This window comes from Strix uralensis, chromosome 7 (assembly GCF_047716275.1).
Source record: "Strix uralensis isolate ZFMK-TIS-50842 chromosome 7, bStrUra1, whole genome shotgun sequence".
Taxonomy (NCBI): Eukaryota; Metazoa; Chordata; class Aves; order Strigiformes; family Strigidae; genus Strix; species Strix uralensis.
Genome location: NC_133978.1, coordinates 21,032,354 through 21,056,360, shown reverse-complemented (window position 1 = coordinate 21,056,360; position 24,007 = coordinate 21,032,354). Strand labels below are relative to the sequence as shown.

Sequence of the window (24,007 nt, the reverse complement as noted above, 5' to 3'; positions counted from 1 at the left end):
GTGCAGAGGCTGCTGGAGGGAGCAGTGTTCAGTGACTGTCCCACCTCTGTACCGCGTGGTGCTTTGGGGAGAGCAGAATCGCACTGGAAGTGGGGACATTCAGTTCCCAGCTGCGCCGTGTGGGCGCAGACCTCGCTGCAGGGTTGGATCATGGTCAGCTGCTTCTTACATTGGCTCTTCATCACTGGGTATTTAGTTTCTGGCTTATGTTTGAGTCTTCCACAGATGTGGTTCAAGATTCCAAAGCATCTAAATATGTTTGCAAATATGTTGTAAAAATTTTTCTTAACCTGTACAGGAGAAGCGCTGTAGATTTAAAGGGTGAAGCAGCACTCCTTTTCCTCAAAACTAAGCGTATGAATAAATTTTGGAAGGACAGAGGAAAATAGATTACATTATTCTCACGAAGGCAAAGCTCTACACAGACAGAACAGCACATCTACCTGCTGTAAAATGAAAACCACTGACTCATAGAATCATAGAGTTGTTTGGGCTGGAAGGAACCTTAAAGATCATCTAGTTCCACCCCCCCTGCCATGGGCAGGGACACCTTCCACTAGACCAGGTTGCTCAAAGCCCCGTCCAGCCTGGCCTTGAACACTGCCAGGGAGGGGGCAGCCACAACTTCTCTGGGCAACTTGTTCCAGTGTCTCACCACCCTCACAGTAAAGATTTCTTCCTTATAGCTAATCTAAATCTACCTTCTTTCAGTTTAAAACCATTACCCCTTGTCCTATCCCTACACCCCCTGATAAAGAGTCCCTCCCTCTCCACCTTTCCTGCAGGCCCCCATTTAAGTACTGGAAAGTCACTATAAGGTCTCCCCGGAGCCTCCTCTTCTCCAGGCTGAACAACCCCAACTCTCTCAGCCTGTCCTCATAAGGGAGATGCTTCAGCCCCCGATCATCTTCATGACCTTCCTCTGGATCCACTCCAATAGGTCTATATTGTTCTTATACTGGGGGACCCAGAGCTGGACACAGTACTCCAGGTGGGGTCTCACGAGAGCAGAGAAGAGGGAGAGAATCCCCTCCCTTGACCTTCTGGCCACACTTCTCCTCTTGATGCAGCCCAGGACACGGTTGGCTTTCTGGGCTGTGAATGCACATTGCTGGCTCATAATGAGTTTTTTATCCACTAATCCCCAAGTCCTTCTCCACGGGGCTGCTCTCAATCCACTCCTTGCCCAGCCTGTATCTGTGCTTGGGATTGCCTCAACCCATGTGCAGGACCTTGCACTTGGCCTTGTTGAACTTCATGAAGTTTGCACAGGCCCACCTCTCCAGCCTGTCCAGGTCCCTCTGGATGGCACATCCCTTCCCTCCAGTGTGTCGACCGCACCACACAGCTTGGTGTCGTCAGCAAACTTGTTGAGGGTGCACTGAATCCCACTGTCCATGTCACCAACAAAGATGTCACTCGTCACTGCTCTCCCCTTGGACATCAAGCTGTTGACTGCAACTGTTTGCGTGCGACTATCCAGCCAATTCCTTATCCATCAAGTGGTCCATCCGTCAAATCCAATGTCGTTCCAGTTTAGAGACAAGGATGTTGTGCAGGACAGTGTCAAATGCTTTGCACAAGTCCAGGTAGATGATGTCAGTTGCTCTTCCCTTATCCACCAGTGCTGTAGCCCCGTCGTAGAAGGCTGCCAAGTTCATCAGGCACGATTTGCCCTTAGTGAAACTGTGTTGGCTGTTACCAGTCACCTCCTTATTTTCCATGTGCCCAGGAGGATCCACTCCATGATCTTGCCAGGCACAGAGATGAGACTGACTGGCCTGTAGTTCCCCAGGTCTTCCTTTTTTCCTTTTTTGAAAATGGGGGTTATATTTCCCATTTTCCAGTCAGCGGGAACTTCACTGGACTGCCACGACTTCTCAGTATGATGCACAGTGGCTTAGCCACTTCATCCGTCAGTTCCCTCAGGACCTGTGGATGCATCTCATCAGGTCCCATGGACTTGTGCACCTTCAGGTTCCTTAGATGGTCTCAAACCTGATCTTCTCCTACAGTGGGAGGTTCCTCATTCTCCCAGTCCCTGCCTTTGACTTCTGCGACTTGGGCAGTGTGGCTGGAGCACTTGCTGGTGAAGACTGAGGCAAAAAATTCGTCAAGTACCTCAGCCTTCTCCATATCCTGAGTAACCAGGTCTCCCATTTCCTTCCAGAGAATGCCAAAGACCAAAATTTTCTCACGAGCTGATGCCTCACGTGGCAGTCATTCTTGGGAAAGAGCAATCATCATTCTTTCTGCTTCCAGATAAAACGCAGAATGTCGACTTTGTCTCAGCCAGTAAACATACATTAAGAAAAAAATCCAATAGCTCCAGCCCTAGGCATGCAATTTATGAAATCTTGGTAAAATGATGTAGTCACACAATGTCCATTTGTGATTGAAAGTTGGATGTTACACTAAGCAGTGCTACATATTTTTTCTTGTAGCAAATGTTAATTAAACTTATAGTTTTCAGGCACAAAACACAGCGGTATGTTTTCTGTAGACGGAGTGAGGACAACGGACAGTTTGCTGTTTTCATTAGGGACATGGCAGTGGAGCAACTCCCAAGGAGCAGCACGCATGCCCCGTCATCTACTGGTGACCTCGAGGGGAAGGGGCTGCCAGCTGAAGGCACGCAGGGTGGCACAGGGCCGGGCACTGAGGGCCGCGAAGGCCCGCACAAGACTTCACAGACGATCCTTTCTGTTATCGGTAGTGGGTTTCTCCCCGCGCGGACTCCCAGCTCTCACAGATATCCAAAAACCGTGGAAAGTGCCAAAAGGCCGAGGGGAGCAGAGGTCGCCCCCAACCTCCCCCCGCGCGGGGGCGCTGCTCGCTGCCGCCGCCGCCGCTCCTTGCCGCCCTCTCCATGGTGCCCCTCTGCCTCTCGCCTTCTCCCTCCGCTTCCGGCGTTGCCCCGGGTGGGCACCTTCCGCTTCCGGCTTTCTAGTTCCGGGTTCTCCGGTGGAGGCGGCGATGGCGGCGGCCTCCTCCTCCTCCTCCTCGTCGGCGGCCGCGGGCTGCCGGGAGGGCCCAGGGGTAGCGGCAGGGCCCGGGTGGACCGACTCCCAGTTCCGTCGTTACTCTTTCGAGACGCGGCCCATCCCTCGGCTCAGCCACAGCGACCCCCGCGCCGAGGAGCTCATCGAGAACGAGGTGCGGTGGGCAGCGGCGGCCCGGCCCAGGGACTGCGGCGGGGCCGGGAGGTTTGTGCCCCGCGGCGCGGGGGCTGCCAGCCCTGCCCGTCAGGCCGGGCAGAGCAGGGCCCGCAGAGCGGCTCGCAGCGTGCGGGGCTCTCCCGGGTCCTGGTGCCGTCCCGGCTGTAGTCACCTCCCCGTCCCGGCTCTGTCCCTCCGGGCTACCGCGCTGTCTGTCGGGGAGCGCCCGCCGTGCCCCCTCCCTGCGCGGGCTTGGTTGTTGCCCCTGTCCTGTTCCTCTTAGTGGTAGTGGGCATTTCTTTTCGGTGCCACAGCGTTGAGTTGTGAAGTTTGCAGGAAGCGTTTGCTTTAAGTGCTTTGTTGTCCGGATGGAAATCGTGGAAGTGTGTAAAACCACGGGCACGTGTTGGTTATTTTCTAAGTGAGAGTGACCAGAGACGTGGAGGTTGCCTTGCGTTAGCGGCTCTTGTATCAGTTCTGACAAGCTCAATCTCCTTTTGGTAGGATTGCTAGTTGTTGTTTTTAAAAAAAAGCCTGTAAGAAGGGAAGTTGTACATGCACAGCTTGGAAACACAGCAGCTGTCATTCTTGTTTAGGTTGCTTACTAATTATAGGTGATGAGATAGGTGCTGTCCTTTGTCTTCCTTCTGGGTTTTTTTTTTTTTAGTGTAGAAGAGGTGGGGTAATGTCAGTTTTTTGATGGCTGAAGGTTATCTGTGATCCTCTGAGGAAAGAGATGAGGGCTGTCTCTGTTTCTGGATTCAGAGGTATCTTTCTGCCAGCATTTACGCCTTCATAGCTGAAGCTGGAAGTGACCAGACAGAATCTACTGTTTCTTTGCTACGTGACAGGACCAAGCAGGCCTAAAACTGTTCCCAGCTAGCGTTTGCCTAATCTCACGTGTTAGAGATTAGCTAAGCAGATAGTGGAATCTGTCCCATTGCTACCAGGAGCTTGCTGTAGAAGGAGGCCACCACTTTCCTAAATCTTCCTGTCATGTTTTGCATGTGTTTTTCCCCAGACCAAGGTATCTGATTACTGTAAATGTTTTTTCCAATTCCCCATTTTCAAAGAGAGTTTGTGTGGTTGCAGTAATAAATGTGATGGTTCTCAAGTTCAAGAGGTCCTTGAATCAGTAAACTTCCTGTTTCTCTCCAGGAGCCAGTGGTGCTGACAGATACAAATCTGGTTTATCCTGCTCTGAAATGGGACCTGGACTACCTCCAGGAAAACATTGGCAATGGGGACTTCTCAGTGTATAGTGCCAGCACACACAAGTTTTTGTACTATGATGAGAAAAAGATGGCCAATTTTAAGAACTTCAAACCCAAGTCAAGCAGGGAAGAGATGAAGTTTGCTGAGTTTGTGGACAGACTCAAAGAAATACAACAAAAAGGGAGTGCTGAGAGGTAAGTGGAGGTTTCTCCATTTCTGCAGATCTGAGTAGGGGGTAAGTTTCTCTTCAGTGAGTGTTGATGATTAAAACCTTTCAAACTTTTTTTTTATAGCCTTTTTCTGCAGGTCTGCTAGTTGACAGCAGCTTTGTTACCTGATTAAAATGTCATACTATCATTAATCAAATTGTTCACATTGTCTGCAGAGATTTTTTTTTTTTCCTTCTCTATCCAAGGCAGCGTTTGGATAAAGAAAGCCTTAAGCTTCACTTTCTTTTGGCAGACTCTGGTATTGGTAGAGGAGCTTAGTTATCTGATGAAAAAGTACAGGCTTTGGCACTTGGCCTTTTTTACAGAATACCAAGGCAGCTGGTGCTAACCATCTCTCTCAGAAAGATGAGAAAAAGTTACATATGTGCTGTGTATTTGGTGGTGGTGATGGTCTACACCACTAACAGAGCTGAAATTTACTGAGAGGAGCTTCACATTTATATGGAATATAACTATTAGCAACTGTACTTAAACCCTCAGTTAATTTTATCAGTCACCAGCCCTCTAAAAGGACTTACAGATGCTTAATTGTGTCATAATTGGAAGCAACTCTGTTCATGTCCACTTATTGGGTGTCCCTTTCTCTTCTTTCTCAGCTTTGGGTGTGCTTTTCCAAGAGAGAAGGCAGTCCTTAAGCTTAAAAATGCATTTTTCTTCCAGCATTGCAGACAGTAGTCTGTAATACTGCAATTGTTAACACAGATGTTTGATTCCTCTGATCCTCTACGTCTAAATGCAAACGTGGCTTTAAAGTAACTTGATACGGAAACGTGCTGGGTTTCCTGAGCCCTTTTTTGCCTTCACGCACTTCTAGTAGAAGAGATAACTCTTACCACAAATGAGTTGGAATGGTGGCGTTTATTTGGCAATTATTCATGAGTGTGTTTGATATTTGATAGTGGCCAGTCTGTTTACAGTTTCCTCCTCGTGCACTGCGAGGGGGTTGTTCTTGCTCTAAAATTCTCTTTTTCCCTTGTGTCTGTTAAAGCAGAACTGAGTTCTGTTCCCTTCTGTACCAGGAAACCTTTCAGAAAACTTTGGGGACTTCTTGAAACTGTTTACTTCCACAGGTGTTTATGGTGTGTGGTGATAGAACAGAATCTCTAGGAGTTATGTCTCTTTGTTTTGAAATCTTGCTGAAGAGATGCAGAGATACATTTTTTTGTTCATGACGAAGCGTAATACTTAATTTCTGCTTGTCTCTGGGAAAATACAGGCTATATCTGCAGCAAACCCTGAATGACACAGTTGGAAGGAAGATTGTGGTGGATTTCCTTGGCTTCAACTGGAACTGGATTAACAAGCAGCAAGGGAAACGTGGCTGGGGTCAACTGACTTCTAACTTGCTTCTTATTGGTATGGAAGGTAAGGAGTTTCCTCTGGTCAGCATTGCTGTATTTCAGTTCCAGGTCTTTCAAATGGATTTTCCACTAGTTTCTTAAGTGTTCCTTCAGAGCAGGCAGTTTAAAGCTTTGAGTTGGGAGGGGACTGTTGCCACAACTTAACTTGTGTTATAGAGAGGAAACAACCAAAGGAATAGCCTGTATTTCCCCAGGGATGTACTGTGAGTGCCTGGATATAATCTGCTCATGGGAGGGCTCTGTGTGATGCTGGTAGGACTGTTTTCAGTAATTGTTAATCATGTTCTAAAACCTGTTTATTGTTTGAATACTTCAGATGCTGTAGATTTAAAATGCTTGGAGTCTGCAGATTTAAAATGCAAAAGGGTTTGCAAGTTGAGCAAAGTTAGTCTTCTGGGCTTTTCTCAGCATGTCCAACATCTACCCAGGAGGAAATGTTGATTATTCTGTGAAGCATTTGTTCTTATTTGAGCTGGTACAATGTGGTGAGGAATTCCCTTTCAATTAAGAGCTGAATTTCTTCTTGGAAGGTTAGAGGGCACTGGAGAACTTGAAGATGGATAAATCCTAAAAATATCTGGATAGAGTGGAATTCCAAATCCATGTGGAGACTGACTCATAGGCAGGTGCCTTAGAAGACAGAGGTACTACTACATTGTTGATGAGGAGAGCATTCTAATAGAAAGTAACTTCAGTAACTGGGCAAGGAACATACACACTTTTGTGAAGTGGGATGGCCTATACTTAGTGTGGCTGTCACATCCAATTATAATTACTTGGTAACTCATGGCTCTTCAGTTCTGACAGCAGATGTTTTTTCCCCTTTGCAACAAGTCATACTCAACTTACTGTAGTTTGTCTTTGCCACTTGTTTTACTAGTTGAGAGAAGAGAACTTCACATAAAAGCACTGCACCAACACTTCCCTAGAGATCATAATATGATCACTAAAATCCTGTTAACAGGTTATGCACAGGAACCAAGGCATTGTCTTGAACTAGTGTGTGCTAGAAAAAGGAGTGTCTTTACAGGAGCATGTGATTGTATGATCTTTTTAATGAAGATATGGGTTATCTTAATTTTCTTTAGTGAAAATACATATAAAGAGCAAGCTAAAAGAGTAATATCTGAATTGGCAAACAGCCTGAAAAATGTGGTTGTGAGGGGTACAAAATGTCCCACTGTAAAGACTTGATTAAATTTAAGATCTAGTGGTGACAGTCAAGCTTCAGAATTGTTAATCAGACTGATGAGGTGCTATTAGGAGCCCCAGTGACAAAGAGATTTGTTTACTTGTTGTCTTGCAAAACTACTAGGACTTTTTTCAAAATCAGACTGTTAGACTCCTTTCCTCTAGACTAATAATTTTTGAAAGTCCATGCTACAACTTGTCATCTAAACAGAGTGTTTTATGAAAAAGCTTCCTGTCAACATTCACTATCTGCTGTTCCTGGAAACAAGCTGGAAATCCTAATCCTGTAGAGCATAAGGTGCTGAATATGGATTTAGAATGGAAATTAAGTGGAATAGCAACTGCTCAATAAAGGCTGACTGATAGTGACCAGTTTGTGCTGTTCCTCTGGTCATTTTCCTTGTTTAGTTTTCTGAATATGTGGGAGCATATTTACTGTCTTTAGCAAGGAATATAACTTGCTTCTGTCTTTCATACCTGTACACGAGAGTGTCTTGATTATCATCTTTTCTCTCTGTGTAGGGAATGTGACACCAGCTCATTATGATGAGCAGCAGAACTTCTTCGCTCAGATTAAGGGTTACAAGAGGTGTATCCTGTTCCCTCCTGATCAGTTTGAATGCCTCTACCCTTATCCTGTGCACCATCCGTGTGACAGACAGAGCCAGGTGAGAGTAGCAGATCTGTTCTCTGCCTCATGCCAAAAAAAGACATTTGTAAAGATGCTAGCTGGGAGGAAACTACACTGGAATTAAAGCTGCATACGTGTTCAGATCTGTTAACTGGTGAATACATTGAGAATAGATGGAACGACTGGTGGTGTTTCTGTTTGTGTCTGGTCCTGACTTGGAAGAGCTAGGGCTATAAACATCTCCTTACTGATAGCACAGCTGGGCTGCAGTTGCTATTTTCTCTGTTCTGTTTCATTGATCGTTCGGTCTAATACAGATTTGCTCAGAGACAAATTGCAGGACTCCTGTCTAAGTTGGAGGTACTGCAGGACTTCTCAATGGAGTTAAGACACAAATGGAAATGTAAAAGCTGAATAGGGAAGATCAGGATGATTTGATACTGAGAGCTGATAATGAGGGCTGTTATTGCATGAAGTTCTGAGTTTCTTAATGTTTTCTTCTGTTAGGTGGACTTTGACAATCCTGACTATGAGAAGTTTCCGAACTTCCGGAGCGTGGTTGGCTATGAGACGGTGGTGGGTCCAGGAGATGTGCTATACATACCTATGTACTGGTAAGAAGTATGGTGGGACTGCACAGTGACCATCAAACAGGTTTAAAGGGTTTTCTGCTTGAAGTGTTGGGTTGGCTCTTAAGAGAATTTTGTTTTGACTTCTCCAGCAAGTGGGATATGTTCTGTGATATCTTGGGCCAGTCTGCTTCTGCTTCCTGTCTGTTGGATGCCAGTTCTCCCTGACGCTACATTATTGTGCGAGTACTCCAGTAATGTGTGCAAGAAAAGGATCTGTATTTAAGGAGAGCTTTCCAGAAGTTCTGAGGTCTTGATGATGGAGATATAGGGCAAGGCTTGTCTAGTGCTGTCTGAACTCATCCATCCAAGGTATTTCACTAAGCTACAGTGATAGTTTATTTTCTTTTTTTGTGTGGTTTCCATGCAGGTGGCACCACATTGAGTCTCTCCTGAATGGGGGGATTACCATCACTGTGAACTTCTGGTACAAGGTGAGTACAAGCACCTTCCTGCACAGATTGGATAGCTCTCTCCCAGAGGATTTTTTCAGGTAGAGGTGTATTGGCATGTGTTGCCAATATGAGAACTTCATTGCACCAAATCTTTTGCTTTAAAGCTGAAAGCTACTTTCTCCCTTTTGAGTGGTGTGTGAAAAACTGGGTGACTGGGAGAAGGTGGAATAATCTACCAATTCAGGAAGCGTGCAATGAGCTATTTTTGATATTTCAGGGTGCCCCAACTCCAAAGAGAATTGAATATCCATTAAAGGCTCATCAGAAAGTGGCGATAATGAGGAACATTGAGAAGATGTTGGGAGAAGCCTTAGGAAATCCACAAGAGGTACAAAAAAGAGCCATATAGTCACTGCTGTTGAAATCATTATGGTTTAATGCAAAACTCGAGATGCCAACTATTTGGCTCTGCAGGTGTCACAATGAGGGTAGGAGAAAGCAGGGTTGCTCTGTTGCTGTGAATGGTTCTTCCTGCTGTCTTCAGAGGTCCTTTGGCTACAAAAAGGCAAGCTCTTTAAATTATAATTCTGGAGAGGACCACTACAGACAATGGAGTAGTTGTTCTTGTATGTGGGGGAAGGTGTACTTTGGCTTTTGGCACTGCCAGGAAAGTGTTGCTCTGAAACTCTCCTTAGCTTTCTGGGCAGCAGTGATACCCAGTATTTGCCAAAAAAAAGAAACTGTTTTACCTGTTGAATCCAAACCTCTTGAATAAGAGAAATCTCTTCTACTAAGTTATGTGCTTCCCCCTTAACACACATCTCCATCCCCTCCGAATTCTTTGCAATTTTAACCAACTGGTATTTCAAAAAACCAGATTGAAGTACTAAGAGTATACATTTGAATATCTCCTACTGTTCTGAAAGTGGAAATACTGGGTGTGAATAGAAATGTTTTCATGGTCTGTAACCGTTACCACTGTGCAGCAACTTCTCTTTAGCGCACTTGTGAGATCATGCCTCTTCCCTGAGATTATCTTACTGCCATAGCGTGCTGAACTTCCCCCAGTGATCAGGCAGTGCTGAGGAATGGGAGTGGTCTTGACTGAAACCAAAACCTTAGCAAAATCGTCAGTCCTAGCCTTCCTTCCAAGTGACCCCAAGGATTCAGTGAGTAAGAATGTTCCTTCACTGCCTTGCAAAAAGCACAACCCCTGATGACTATTGGCTTCTTCTAATAGCATTTGCTGAGAAATCACAAATATAAGGTGGGAAGTGAAAAAGTCTCAAATACTGTGTATACAGTGTTTTGGTGATAGCTAAAGTTGGGTGTTGGCAGAGAACCCTGCAATTTTGGTAGGGTGTTAGAGGGTGTACTTAAGGGTGCCCCAGAGTTTTCGCTAGGAAATACTTTGAAACTGATTCGGTGTACCTTAGGCTCAGTTTGTGTGCTGAGATCCTCTGCCCTAGGCCGCTCAGCTCATAAGGTTGTGATGCAGAGGGAGCAGACTCTGCAGCTGCCATTTCTGTGTAACTGTCCCAGCTAATGATCTGTTTTTGCTTTGAACAGGTGGGTCCCTTGTTGAATATGATGATTAAGGGACGGTATGACTAATGCCTGGCTGCCTGGGTGACTGATGTTGGAGCTGCTTTGTTCACGAGCAATGGAAGATACTGAGCGCTAGTATTGCACGCAGCACTTAACAGACTGATGGGTTTCCTGGCCCATCCCTGCCCCACAACAATAAAGGGGGCTACTGGAACTGAAAAACCGTTAGTACCCCATTCATCCTCCACTCTCATCTAACCGAACCTCCCAAGAAAGAGTCTGCACTTATTGGAAACTGGATTCATGCTCACTAACTTGTTTTTAGTCCCTCTGCCCTGTTTGCCACAACAAGGAGCATGGCTTCTGTCACTCGGATGTGTTGCTTCAGGGTTTTCAGGCATTTGAAGAAGAGTTTGGAGGAGAACCGGGAATGATCTTGTTCCTTCAGCCTCATGGGGTTTGAACCTCCTGGCTGGGTTTATGTGTTGGTGCCTGCAGTGGATGTAAGATGGGAAGTGAGAGGTTTCACAGTCCTCTGTTGTTTAGAGGACCTGTCCATGCTCAACTCTGTCACCTTTTTGTATAACAGAAACATGTGAGATGGCCTGTGTGTGATAAGCAAATGGACAAATGGTTCAAGTTATTGAATAAGACATCTATGCTTTGGACTTAGAACAGGGTAGAGATCAGAGTGGATTCATCTAGTGTGTGAGTGCCAAATCCTATGCTCTCCAAATAAAAATCTGTGTTGTAGGAGTCTAGATAAATCTCCTTTCTGACAGCTTTCTCTAGAGAGCGAAGGCTTCTCTCCCACTCTTCTGAAGCTGCAGTGTGGTTAAAAGGGGATGTAGTGTTATGAAGGGAGATGCATAAATGCCAAGGCACTCTCCAAGTCTTGAATAATTAAGCCACATTTTTAAATTAAATTCCCCAGGGGTGCCGAGCTAGACTGTCAAAATGCAGTGTCAGATAGGTACAGAGCCTTCCTTCTCCCTACCAGGGGTGCTGGCTCCTTGGAGTAACATGGGAAAGTGCCCTTTTTACTGAAACAGCAAGAACTCAAGTGTGTGTGGCTGCGCACAGGTGCGCATGTTTGTGTGATGTTGTGTGGCTCCTGTCCATCAGTTAAATCCATGCCAGTGTGTGGTTCCCTTCCTTGTACAGGCATGTGAAAGAGATCAGGGCTTTCTGTTTAAATGTGGTTAAGTTTATCTTGATCCTTTTTGTGTTCCGGGACTTGACATGGCAGGCTGGGAAGTCACAAGACCAGGGCACAGGAACCATACAAGTCTCTTTTAAGAGTCCTCAGCAATCACCTTGAAAACTCATTTTGCTTTCCTCTTCCTCCTCCTCCTTTTCCAGCCTCATATGGATGTTTTTATTTCCTGTGTGCTGCACTGCTGTCCCTGGTTTGGGGGGTGGTGCAAAGGTCTTGTGTATTTGATGCGGTTGTAATGGGTCCCAAGAGCTAGAGGTGAGAGAAGCTGTTTCACAGCCCATATATCTCATCCCAGAGAATGGTGGGGAATTTGTTCTATTGAGACTTCCCAGTGTTTTCCCTCTTGTTCTTTGGGGCTTGTTCTGACATGGGATTCTGATAAATGTGTTGAGAACATGCTGCTCAAGAAGTGCTCCATCTTTCGCCTCAGGTCCCATCTTTTGCTGGGACAGCTTATGCACCACTTGCCGGGAGCTTGTCTTGCATAACGTTGAAAGGCTTTTCAAACAGGAGATCCCAGGGGCTAGTTTTCTGACTGCTTTACAGGTCAGAACAAACGAAGTGTAATTGGCAGCTGCAGGGTCCTTGTTTAGGAAGTATGCCTGTGTCACTGAGTAGTCTGACTGCCATGTTACTAGTTGCAGACTCTCCAGAGCTGTGGTTAGATCCAGATGAAGGTCACTCAGTTGGATACTTATCAATGCTCAGCCTTCAGTTAGGTAGGGAAGAAGGGTAAGCTGCTGAGTCTGGCCAAAAGCAAGGCCTTCCCAGGAATCCTGGGCACATGCCCTTGGTTGAAAGATGCTCAAATGAAATCCCATCTCTGTGCTATTTATTCAGCACATGGTAGTCTCCAGGACTACTTGTTAGACACCATCAACTCTTGAAGCTCAGGGTGGGAGTTCGTATCCCGTGTGGAGAGAGAATGGTACTTACAGAACTTTAGGATCCTTTTTTTTTTTTCTTTATTTGCCAAAGGTCTAACTTTTAAAGTGTCTGAACAGGTTTTGCTGCACTTGACTTTGTGAAAGCTCATTTACAATGCACTGATGGACTGACTCCACCCCCCTCCCCCCCTTCCCTTTTCACCTTGTGCTTTCAATGCCCCTTGCCATGGTATTGGGAAGCTGTGTGTGTTCTCTGCTAGGGGTGTGTGTGCAGGGGGTGGGGTGTGACAAACACACGGTACCTTCTGAAGTGTAGTTCTTAAATACAACCAATGTTGAACAACAGAACTGTGTGGCTTTTATTTTGTGAGTGGCTGTATAAGGAGACGTGTGTATAAAGCTACATTTCAGTCTTTCTAATAACTCCACTTGTGTTCTTCACTGGTGAAAGCTGTTGGTCTCCAGAACTGCCTTCAAAACAGCAATACCAGTTGCATTATTTTGCATCTTCATAACTTTCCCCATACTATTTCTGTAAGCCTGAAAGGAAAGCTGGGAATAAGATGGTATCCTTGAATGCTGTCAACAATAAGTGTCGGTTGGGAGGGAACAAATTCCCCTCCCTGCTGACCTGAATGGTGTCACCATGCTCTGGTCACTGACGGGATGATGGAGCAAACTACACTATCGGGTCTAATGAGTTCTATCAGTTGCTTATCCTTTGGGATATCTTATCCTCCATTTGGTCCTTTACCTGATTCATACTTTGGACAAGGAGATTTTGGAGGGAGGCTTCCTCTGTGTACTTCTGCTGTATGTGGGTGTTGGTGTCTTCTCTGCCTAATAAAGACACAGGTTATTTTATGGTAATATTAACTCTCCAGCAATCTTGGCATCTAACCATCAGTGAAATGTTGGCTAAATCTGAACAAATTTCTAATGTGTAGTAAAATGGGGAAGAGTTGAATAGAGATTAGGGATGCTGGGGGTGGTGGTGGGAGAGAGAGACAGACAGCTGTCTGAGCCTGGGGTACCACAACTGGCATTCTCTCCTCACAGCCTTGGGGGACAGGGTGAATATGGTCGGAGTAGGAAAGACAAGTGGATAAAGTCTTCTGTGACCATGCGTGTTCACCCTTCCCTACTGTGCCTGCTGGGATCATCATCTCTGAACACTCACTTGCTTCTGTTCCACTGAACTTAGTGGTCTGTTACATCTGATTCTGTAGTCTTTCTGTTGTGCACATGCCTCTTGGGTAACATGCACGGCTGGCACCACAAAGCTCAGAAATGTCTCAGGTTGTGCAGAGAAGCAGAGGAAACTGAGAGATGAGGACTGTGTCATTTGAAAACCAGATCAAATTCACAAGATTTTTCAGTCGTACTTTTAGTCGTCATCTTGTTTGCTTTTATTACCTTAGGTCCTATAATACCTTTCTTCTCTTTTGTTTCCCTCAGTTCCCTGTTCCTTGAAAAGTGGGATTTTTCTAAGAAGTGACCTTTCTCTTAATCATTGTAGATCAGGGCTGCAGAATCTTTCCTATAGAAAGAGAAGAGCATGGGTTTTTAGACCTATGCACTGTTTTAATCTTGGTGATCAGGGCCAAGCTCAGTTCAGCGATCACCCAGGAAACTTGAAGTGATAAAGCAGGTCTAAGGTGAAGCCAGTGGGCAGGATCAGGGCCAGGGTTGAGGGGGTGTGAGACATAGCTGCAGTGTCGGGGCAATCTAACACAGGTGGGGGTGAAGGGGGAGACCTTCAGCATCAACTCGAGGGAAAGAGGGGCAGGCCTGGGCTGAGACTGCTGCTGCTTTTCTTTGCAACAGTTCCTATCAATGAGCAAGCTGACCTTGAACACAGCCAACTGTTCTTTAAAATCCTAGAATGGGGATGGTGTACTCAGGGTCTTGACAATCTCTTGGCAGGCCTGTGTTGATGCATGGTCAACCTATGCTGCCATCCCAGCCCTTCAAGCAGAGCAGCAGCTGCAACAGTGGGTACTGCCTTTGCACATGTGGTTTTTTTCAAAGCGCTTTTCTTTAAGCCTCCCTTCTGCTGCGTGTCTGTGCAGAGCTTCTTTGCACTCTGATGCATGGTCTTCATCTTCTGTTCCTGTTTCGGAGACAGCACCTCTCCCGTCAATGTCATCTTTCCTGGGTGCTTTTCTGCATTAGTGCTGCCTAGAAGGAAAAGGAAAGAGATGCTGTTACTGTGACAAACACATGCAAAGTAAGTTCTAATTACTGCCTTGCAAAGTCAAATATTTGTTGCAAGCAGAGGACTAATTGTGGGGGGAGGGAGCGGAAGTCGAGGCTCTTGGAGTGTAAGTGGAACAGATGCCCGGACGCCTTGGGGAAACGCAGCTTTCCTCTACAAATCAGAGCTTTAAATTACAAGGCTTTTACCAACGAGAACAGTTGTGGGAAGTCGTCTGCTCTCATTTGCGTAATGGCTTCTGTCACTGGTGATTAGACACAGGATGAAGGAAAAGAAATTTGACAATTAGGAATGAGCGATCATTAATCAGAATCTTTGTTAGAAGGAGGGAAGGGGGGGAGAATATCCCGCAAACAATGGAGGCAGCCACTAGAGCCACAGTGAAGTCCATGAGATGCGTAACTGAGTGCTACTGTTGCTCTATAGAGCCCCCTCCGCTTAGGTACGGAGCAGCAGCAAGGGTCTTGGCTGGGTTGGAAAGCTTGTGGAGAAAAGCAGCTAGGCAAAATCCTTCCCGTGCTGTTCAGTGATTCTCAGCTATCTGCTTAGTAAGGTAGAGAGACATCTTGGAGCCTTCTCCTTGCTCCATCAACACCTTGTGCTTCCTTCTCAGTGCCTGGCCACAAATTGCCAGCAAAAACCAGAAACAACTTCTTAAATGTTTATTTGCTTTCCCCCCATCTTGCATGCCTTGCAGTTTCTGGTGCAGAGAGCAGGCATGAGCCTTGACTGGCATGCAGAAAGATTAGAACAAGCAATGTGAAAGCAGTTCCAGGGTCCTTTCCTGATAATGTCATTTCCTACAAGAGCAAGGAGGAACCTGATGGGCTGCATGACAAGTAAAGAAAAGAAGGCAGTTGTGACTTCTCAATGTCTGTCGTTTGCTGGCTTAGCTCATCATCCAGCCATGCACAATCCAGTATGTGCATTTGTTTGGGTTTTGTGGGTTTTGAGCAAAATTGTCGGTACACATGAAATCTGTGTTACCTGTTTTTCCTACAGCTGTCATTCAGAGTCTTGTCAGGTTAAACATTTTGGTATAGTTTACATAAAGAGGCACTGTCTCTGATTAGATCAACAGCTATAACTTGGGAAGGGGCTTGACAGACCATTTGTGGGGCATATAATATTGGTTGGTTCATCTCCAGACTTAAGCTTACTGGATTCATTGATTTCAGTGACAATTCCTGTCTTTGCAAGGCTGGGTCATTCACTTGAGGCAGAGGTCTCTGTCAGGGTGATTATTCTGTCTGTGACTGGAAATCAAAGCAGATACCTCCAAAGGAGAGAGCTGAATCCATATTGCCTTGTTCCCAGCTGGCTCAGAGCTCAGACAAATGATAGCAGCTTGGATTTTCAGCCTCTTCCCATGGCTAGTGTTGTTCACCGCAGGAACTCAAAATGAAAGAGAAAGCAGCAGATCTCAGGCCAGGGTCTAAAAGGGCTCTTCATCCAGTGCTCATCATGAGAGAAGTTAGGAGAATCATTGGTCACATTGCTTGGGGTGGGGAGATGTGTCAGGTAGTGACTTTTATTGCCTCTTAAACACGTGAGGAGAGGGCGGGTTCATTCTCATTCACAGCAACATTTTAAAGGCATGTTTACATTTGGAGGAGTGCATCTCATACTTTTTGTGGACGGTGAGGCAGCTTGTGATGTTGTGGGGTTGCTGTCAGAATTCAGCTCACAAACTTGCAGTAAACCCTGAGAAAGTCCAGACTTTTGACACAGCAGGGTATTGCCCTTGCTGTAGGAAGAGTCATTGTGCTGGATGGCAGGAGCCACAGGTGTGACTTTCATCTCAGTTTTAGCTATGTTTTTTTCCTGAATAGTCAGGATTTGCCATTGAATGCCTTGACAGGGAAGACCTTTAGATGTGACTTGAAACCCCTTGGAAAGCCAGGAGGGGAGGAGAGTGTATGCTATCCCGTGCGTAGGTAATCTGTGTTACCAGATCTGCAAGTCTCTGTTCTCCTTGAGCTGCTTAAACACTGCTGGCCTCATGCAGTGAGCAGTGTGAGGGCTCTAGCTGAGCTGAAAGCAGCTAAAGGGGTGAGGTCAAATAATTTGCTTCTATAAAAGGATAGTCCCCATGCCCACAGAGAGGGCATGCGGGGTTATAACAGCATCTGAGGGGGTAATTTCTGTAGGAGAGCTTAGTACTGCAGGTGATGGACTGATTCTTCTTCAAGTTCTTCTGACAGTCTCTCAGAGGGTGCTCCTATCCATCTGTGTTTCACTGGGGTAAAATGCTTCTGGCAGCAAAGAATTACTGGTGCTGGTGGGTATTTAGGTCAAATGCCAGCCACAACAGGCTGTGGAGCTGGAAGGTATGGGGCAGTAAGGCCTTGCTTGGCATTTGAGGTAATGAACTTCTGGTCTGTCAACTCACGTGAACTGTAGAGATTTATAGAGCTGGGGAGTTGTAGGGCCGTGTTACTTGGGCTGTCAGGTCTGACACCACTCTGGCAGGGCAGACCTTAATGTTCTTTGAGCCTTGTGTTCAGGGGTGGTGCAAACCTGGGGTGTGAGCAGGGGTGGGAATCTCCAAGTGAAGTTTGGGGCTCTGAAGGACCCATTAATCTGCCAGCAGTTCACTCCAAGCACAGCCTGGGGCCCCTTGCTTCCACCTCCTCCCCAGCACAGAGGCAATCCTGTGTCTCCTGCTTTTGCTGTTTGTTTATAGCTCTCCCCATCCCATCTGTCTTTCTCTCCTCCTTCCTCCCCTTCCTTTTCCTTCCCTCTCCCTCCTCCCCCTCATTCCCTGTAAGCGATTAATCATTTTGACAGGCTCAGCGATGGCCTTTATTTCCTTGAGGCGGCCAAGAAATGTCTGTGAGCACCTTCTCTGACACCCCTCATGTTCTCTCGCCAATCAGATCAGCAACTTTGCTTGGAGTGACACCACCAGAAATACAGAGAGGGGAGCAGGGGGGGAAGCTCCAGCAGAGCCATCTGGGAAATGGGCAGTGGGGCAGCATCCAGTTGGGGTGCCATGTGGGCCCCCATTAGCTGTGATGAATATGTCATTTCACTATAGCTTGAATGTGTCATACTTCGCTCCCTCCCTCTCCCCAGGCTCTCCTTCAAATCTTGGTGTCAGTGCAAAGGCAGTCGGGAAGAAATCAGGCTGCTCAGAAAAATATCAGCCTCCAACAGAGTGGCTGGAGGGAAAAGCTGTCGGAGAAGAAAGAAGAGCAGGCTGGGATCATCAAGGGAAAAAGAATGGGGATGATTTTGCAGATGGATGTGGAAGCCTTCCTTGGAAACTCCCCTTTATCTTGTGCAGGAAGGAAGTTGCCTCTGAGTCTCTGTCATGGTTCACCTGGACTTGTCATGTTGTCATGAGGATGCCTTCCATTCACCTGCAGCCAGGGGAGATTTTGGGCCACAGTACATGCTATTGCAAATGCTCTGCCACCTAACTAGAATGAAAATGGGGTGGATCAAGGTGCATGATAGTCCCAAAAGGATTTTTTTATCTTCTCTAATCAAGCTTTACAGCATCCTCCATCCTCTTAGCATGGAACCAAGGAATGCTGTACTTCTAGAGTTACTCTTTTTCCTCTTGGTGTGAAAGCAGATATCCTCCACAGTGGGAGGGAGAGGCCCAGGAATAACCATTCTGCCTAGAGCCTTTGGGGATGTCTAGAGACCCTTTGTGCAGAGCAAATGATTTACAGAAGTGAAGGAGATAGTGAAGGAGAGAAAGAAGTTGAAGATGATGCACTAGAAGTCAGATGGAATGTGATGTAAAGATCTTGTATAAGGTGGTCAGGGATTGTAAGGCAGGAGACTGGATACATTGACCTAAGGGATCCTCCCTAGCCCCGTGTTCCCATTAAACAAGTAAATAAGCCCTGAGCTGAGCCTAGAAGACAGTGAATAGGCTCATCCTGGATGAAAGGCCCTAGAGTAAGACTGCCTGAACTCTTCAAGCAGGCCAAAGAGCAGGGCAGATGGAATGAGGTGTCTGTGCTTTGAAGTAGCCACCTCTTGAGATGGGACAAGGCAGGAACACAAGGCCAAACCCCCTAGCTCAATGCAGTTATGCCTCTGGGAGGAGTAGCCAGGCAGGTGATAGCTCCCAGTTGACTCTTGGAAGCTCACACTGTCTTATGAAATATTACTGCTCACTATTCATCACATGAGCTTGAGTTCTTGCCCTACATGAAAGGTATGAGAGTCAGTTTTAGCAGTAGGCTGGATGGGTTCAGTGAAGATGCTAAGGAAAAACTACAACCTCACACCTACACCTCCCTGTTGTTTGTTTTCTCCTTGTGAAAAGTACCTTCAGGTACAGACCTAAAAACTGATACAGCCTAAATCCAGAGGAAGGGCAATGAACTGGAATAAATAATCTGAAAGAAACATGTCCCCTTTGTGGGCTGTCTGCATCAGATCTCTGGAAGGTGGGAAGACTCTAAGTAAAGAGGAGTTAACAGGCACTTTTCAGCAGACAAAAAGGCAGTGTGCACTCCCTCTGACAGACATGCTGCCCCATGTCTTTGGTGTGACCTCTGCCAAGGTCACTGCTGAGTTTCTCTAAACTAGCATTTCTCTCAAGGAAATATTGATTTTGTGCTGGTGGTGCTAAGCAGTGTTGTTGAATGAGAGGCTGTAAATGCTTGGTAGAACAGTGGTGGTCCTTCTTGGCAGCTAGGCTTACTGATCTGGCTTGCTTTCTGCAGGCTTGTGCTCATGTGTTCAGGGTGAGGAACGCTGACTTTGGGCTTCCAGGCTAGCTAATGGCTTCAGTACCTCTCCTCTACTGTTATGTTTGCTCCCTTGTGTTTGGTCAAGGATAGGAGATGTTCATTAACAGCAGAAAATGTTCTATCCCTGGATAGTTTACATCCAGTAATAGGTAGTAAAGATTCTTTCTTGAATATAATGTAAGAAAGGAACATGGCAGAGGTCTTAAACAGTTTATCTCAGGGCTGTGAGTTTTCAAAGAGAATGTATGAAATCTTCAGAAATTAAGTCCAACCAATGCAGTTAATGCTGGCTATCCTAGAAAGCCTTTTTAAAATCATTAGCAGCCCTAGTGAGATCTAGGTCTCTAAGGGCTCCTGCTTCTTGTGTGCACTCAAAACTTTGAATCGCATAGCACTACAGTGACAAAATTTGTGTCTTTGCCCTCCCAAGTCATGAGCAGCAAGCAGAACACAATGCTGTCTGTCTTTCCTTCTCTCTTTGAGCCAAACCATGGAAAGAGAAACCTGGGAGTGTGCAGCAGTGGGTTCTCACTGTTGCTTTCATCTGTTAAATTCAATTTTGCTTGCCCAGAGAGGTTGTGGTGTCTCCATCCTTAGAAATATTAACTTGACTGGCCAAGACCCTGAGCAACCTGGTCTAATTATACCTGCTTTAAGCAGGAGGTTGAACTGGATGATCTCCTGAGGCCTCTTCCAACGCAGATTATTCTATGTTCCTATGGGTTTTCCCAAGAGAACTCATCACCCTATGTGCTGTTTTTCATTCCCCCCCATAAAACATTTATAGAGCCCAGATAATCCAGAACATAAGGGAAGTGTCAGTTTATTCTGTTTCTCTCTGTAGAAGCCTTTGTGGCAGGATGTTGTAAGCTACTTTCTTTGTTCTCCAGGGTTATGAAGAGCTTCCTCACTAAACTTGCACAGTGTCTGCCAGCAGAGCTGGTCAGTAAGGCAGGCTCAGGTAGATCGTAATGGATGGAGAGCTCTTGATCATCATGTGGCAGATGATTGTCATTTCCCCCCATGAGTGTCCATACCATACAGCGGGGAGGATGGGACATCACAGAGCATGGGCAGAGCTGTCTGACTGCAGAACTAAAGCAGTGTTGCCACATCAGCATGCCGTTGAAACTTGGCTCGCTACTGCAGAGGTCTTACTGCTGCAGCTGAGCCAGTGTCCTCTGCTTGGTGCTGTGCTGAACTGGTAAAATAAATGAGCTCTCATGGGTATGTCAGTGTTGCTGTATAGATGTGTGTGTTGCCTGTCCTCACCTGGAAGGTTGTGGCCTGGTTGCACGAGCACTGTTGTGGCCCTGAGCCAGCTGGAGTTAAGGGGACCCCTGCCTGGTTGCAAACGGGAAGGTGTTGCAATGAGGAGCTGTGATCCCCACTATGGATAAGCTGGACCATGCTCAGTTAGTTTGAGGCTTAACAAGAACTCGCCCCCACTTTCAGGGTTGCAGGATCTAATTTCAGAACTGGTCTGTGCTGTATGCTACACTGTTGCTATCCCTATGGATTTCTGCAGGTTCAGGTTCTACAAGCACCCTTGTAGTGGCCTGAGTCATCCCCTGCCTCCTGGAAAATCCAAGATATCCTTGGTTATTGGCAAGTATCTCCATGTTGTGCAGCTGTTCCAGACTTATGAGCAGCACCCGGTGCTTAATGGGAAAGCTGGAGCATGAGGCTAACTTTGCATGTTCCTTTAGGTGACAGAGGTGCTTGTGCCCTTGGGAACTTCAGAACTGGAGGTTCAGCTGGATTTAGGAATCTCACATTTTGAGGTGCCCGGGCCAGCAGAGACATTTGTGTTTGGTCTCTGTCTGTCTGGGCTGCTCTGAACGTTATGGATGTGTTGCTGCTGTCTTTGCGGAGTGGATGAAAGTGTTTGTGGTAAAATGTAATCAAGTGGAAAATTGCAGTGCATATAAACACATATGGCACTCAATGACTGGGCATTAGGCACAGTGACTGCAGGCAAAAAAAAAATTATCTGTAAACGTTTCGCAGCAAGTTTCGAAATCTTAAAGAACAATAAGATATTAGCAATTTAATGGGGTGATTCAGCGAGGCAGCGATCCTTGGGTTGGGAGAACGAGGATGCATGCAGCTGCAGTGACGGGAGCGGCTGGGATTACTCAGCCAAGCTCAACAAGCCCTGTCTCCCAGCACAAGACAGCTGCCAAAGGTTTCCTTCGCATGGCAAGGTGGCTGTGCTTGGAGAGGAGAGAGCCAGGAGGTGGCCTGTGAACCTCACCAGTACCACCTTCCACCCTCCTCCAAGAGCCTGCTGTTTACAGCAGCATTTGGAAGAGGTTGTGTGTGGTCAATGAGGCAGAACTGATGGGCTAGGTGGATCAGGCCTGGCTTAGGTTGGGAGCTGCGGAGGCACTGCAGGTTAACGGCTGGCTTGGCCTCTCAGAAAGGGAGAGCTGGGTCCTGTTCACCTCCTGTGCCTCCAGGCTCCATCTGCTTATGCTGCCCAGGATAGCACCTTCCCAGCTATTGCAGAGCCTGCAGCAGTCCAAATCCTTCCTGGGAGCAACTGTTCTGCACCTTGCCAAGGAGCTCTGTCATCTACTGGAACTGCACTTGGAACTTCCACATCTAACACCATGGGACTTCACTGCCTGAGCTAGTTGTCTGTCTTCGAACCTCTCGCTTTGATCCTGCTGCTTACAGGGGACAAAGGCATGTCAGGCCAGCATATGAAAGTGAGTTTTACTGGGTGGCAAAGTACCAGAAAGGTGTTTTTTCTCTCTTGCTGTATGATGACTTCCCTTTTTCTGACATGGAGAAGGTTACCTGTGAGTGGGAGGAGAAATGCACCTTGCCAGTGTCACCTGGCTGTACCTTTCACAAGGGATACAGGGAAGCAGCTTGAATACTAGGAGGACTATAGCTTTGGTGGCTTTACTGACTGTCCTGAGGTCCTGGATTTTGTGGCCAAACTTGCTCAGTAGCTGATGAGGGAACAGCTTCTGAAGGAGGCGTGAAGAGGGCACCAAATGGGAAAACCTAAGGTACTGTCAGTTTGGTCCAGAAAACCCTGGCTGATTCCAGTCCTGCCTGGGGAGAAATCTTCCCAAACTAATCTGTGACAGTAAGAACTACCCAAATGAAATAAAAATAAACAAAATCAGTGTTTCTTTCTGATTTCCAGGACTGTAAGGAACATAGTGGGGCCCTAAGCTGATGTGAGTAGAGCAGTAGGTTCTCTTCATCTCTTTGCATAGGACCTTTCATTTTCATGCTAGTTCATACACAACCACGAGAACATGCCTCTTCTTGGATCTGATCCTGGAAACTGAGACCCAAGTGCCTGGATCATTAGCAAAGTGTAACTTCAGTGAGATTACAGGCAGGCCTGTGTTGTTGTCTTTGGCTTCATCTGGCAAACTGCCTAAGGCTGGACGTTAGTAAGACAACGTATCTGCCACAACTGTATATTCAACTCTGGATAGAATTGGCAAGAATAGTGGTGGGAGAAGATTTTAATGTATTGCTGTTAAGTAATGTTTATTTTCATTACATTTTTTTATCCATTTAAGAAATTCCTGCTTTTAATTTTATCTCCTTAAATGTGGTATATTAGAAAGAAAGATTATATTTCTTGCCTTGTGTCACTTGCTGGTTTAGGCACTCCCAGTGTTTACATCTATAAGCATTCTTGCTCTTGCTGATGCATAAGTACCATAGGGAAGTCATTGTACTACTAGCAAATCAAGCTGATGAGGCATGCCTACCTCTATTGAGTACAGATGTATTTACCTACAGAACTCCCCTGTCTCTACAACCTTCAGATGAAGCCAGCCCTCAAAGGACTTCCCAGAAAACCCACAAAATATTCTGCTGTGGTCAAATTCAAATGTGAAGTTCTTCTCAAGACTTGCCCCTTTTAAAGGGCTCTGCACTTGCTTGAACTATCTCCCTGCCTATTCCACTCTTGCTTTGCTACCTATGGACTGTAGCTTCTCGCCAGCTTCATATTTTCTCTGGGTATTTCCATGCTGCTGCAGCACTAAACCCAGGGGGTTTGAGCCTCCCTTCCTCATGTGAAAAGAAGGGGTTAATAACCTCTGCCCTTTGCCTGCTTGATATCATCAGTCTGCACATAGATCTTGAGGCAGAGGTCTCCTAAACCATGTACATATGGTGCCCAGAACAAGACACTCTACCTACCTACCTCAGCTCTCTGCTGAGAACACCAGCTCTTGCCTTCTGGCAGCTGTGAGAGGATCATGTCTGCTGGGATTTGGGTGGAGACGTAATGCCCAATTTCCCCAAGGAAGTGCAGGGCTGTAGAACAGTAAGGCTTTCTATTTCTGGGTGCATTGTTACATCAGTCCCAACTAATACCTGCCCTCTTCTCTGTCCATCCCATAAATCTTCTTGTGAGCCTTGCATGCATGGTGCTACATGAAAACTCATCCTCAGTACCTATGGACCACTCAGGGCTCTCCACTGTGATGTATGTTTGCTTCAAGTTCCCTGGATTTCAAATACGTCAGAGGCAACTTCATCCATCCTGCCCTAGAGCTAGAGTCAGATCACTGGTAGGCAGGAAGCCTCTGGGTGAAGGGAGCAGAACTGTGGTCCCAGGTTGA

General features: G+C 46.3%; 1 protein-coding gene across 3 annotated transcripts; it reads left to right on the top strand.

Annotated features, from left to right (window-relative positions):
* Positions 1–2,942: 2,942 nt before the first annotated feature.
* Positions 2,943–12,812, top strand: HIF1AN (hypoxia inducible factor 1 subunit alpha inhibitor). 3 transcript variants are annotated; one of them, XR_012629676.1, is made up of 9 exons: positions 2,956–3,156; positions 4,317–4,567; positions 5,820–5,968; positions 7,678–7,823; positions 8,294–8,400; positions 8,786–8,849; positions 9,088–9,198; positions 9,285–9,375; positions 10,380–12,812. XR_012629676.1 is itself a non-coding variant. In XM_074874796.1 (8 exons), the coding sequence occupies exons 1-8, from the start codon at positions 2,977–2,979 to the stop codon at positions 10,422–10,424; spliced, it is 1,053 nt and encodes a 350-aa protein (XP_074730897.1). In that variant the 5' UTR covers positions 2,943–2,976; the 3' UTR covers positions 10,425–12,812. The 3 variants fall into 3 exon arrangements, 2 of the variants coding, with proteins under 2 accessions (XP_074730897.1, XP_074730896.1); XM_074874796.1 differs by lacking the exon at positions 9,285–9,375 and having other exon boundaries at positions 2,943–3,156; XM_074874795.1 differs by lacking the exons at positions 8,786–8,849; positions 9,088–9,198; positions 9,285–9,375; positions 10,380–12,812 and adding an exon at positions 8,508–8,764.
* The last annotated feature ends 11,195 nt before the right edge of the window (positions 12,813–24,007 follow it).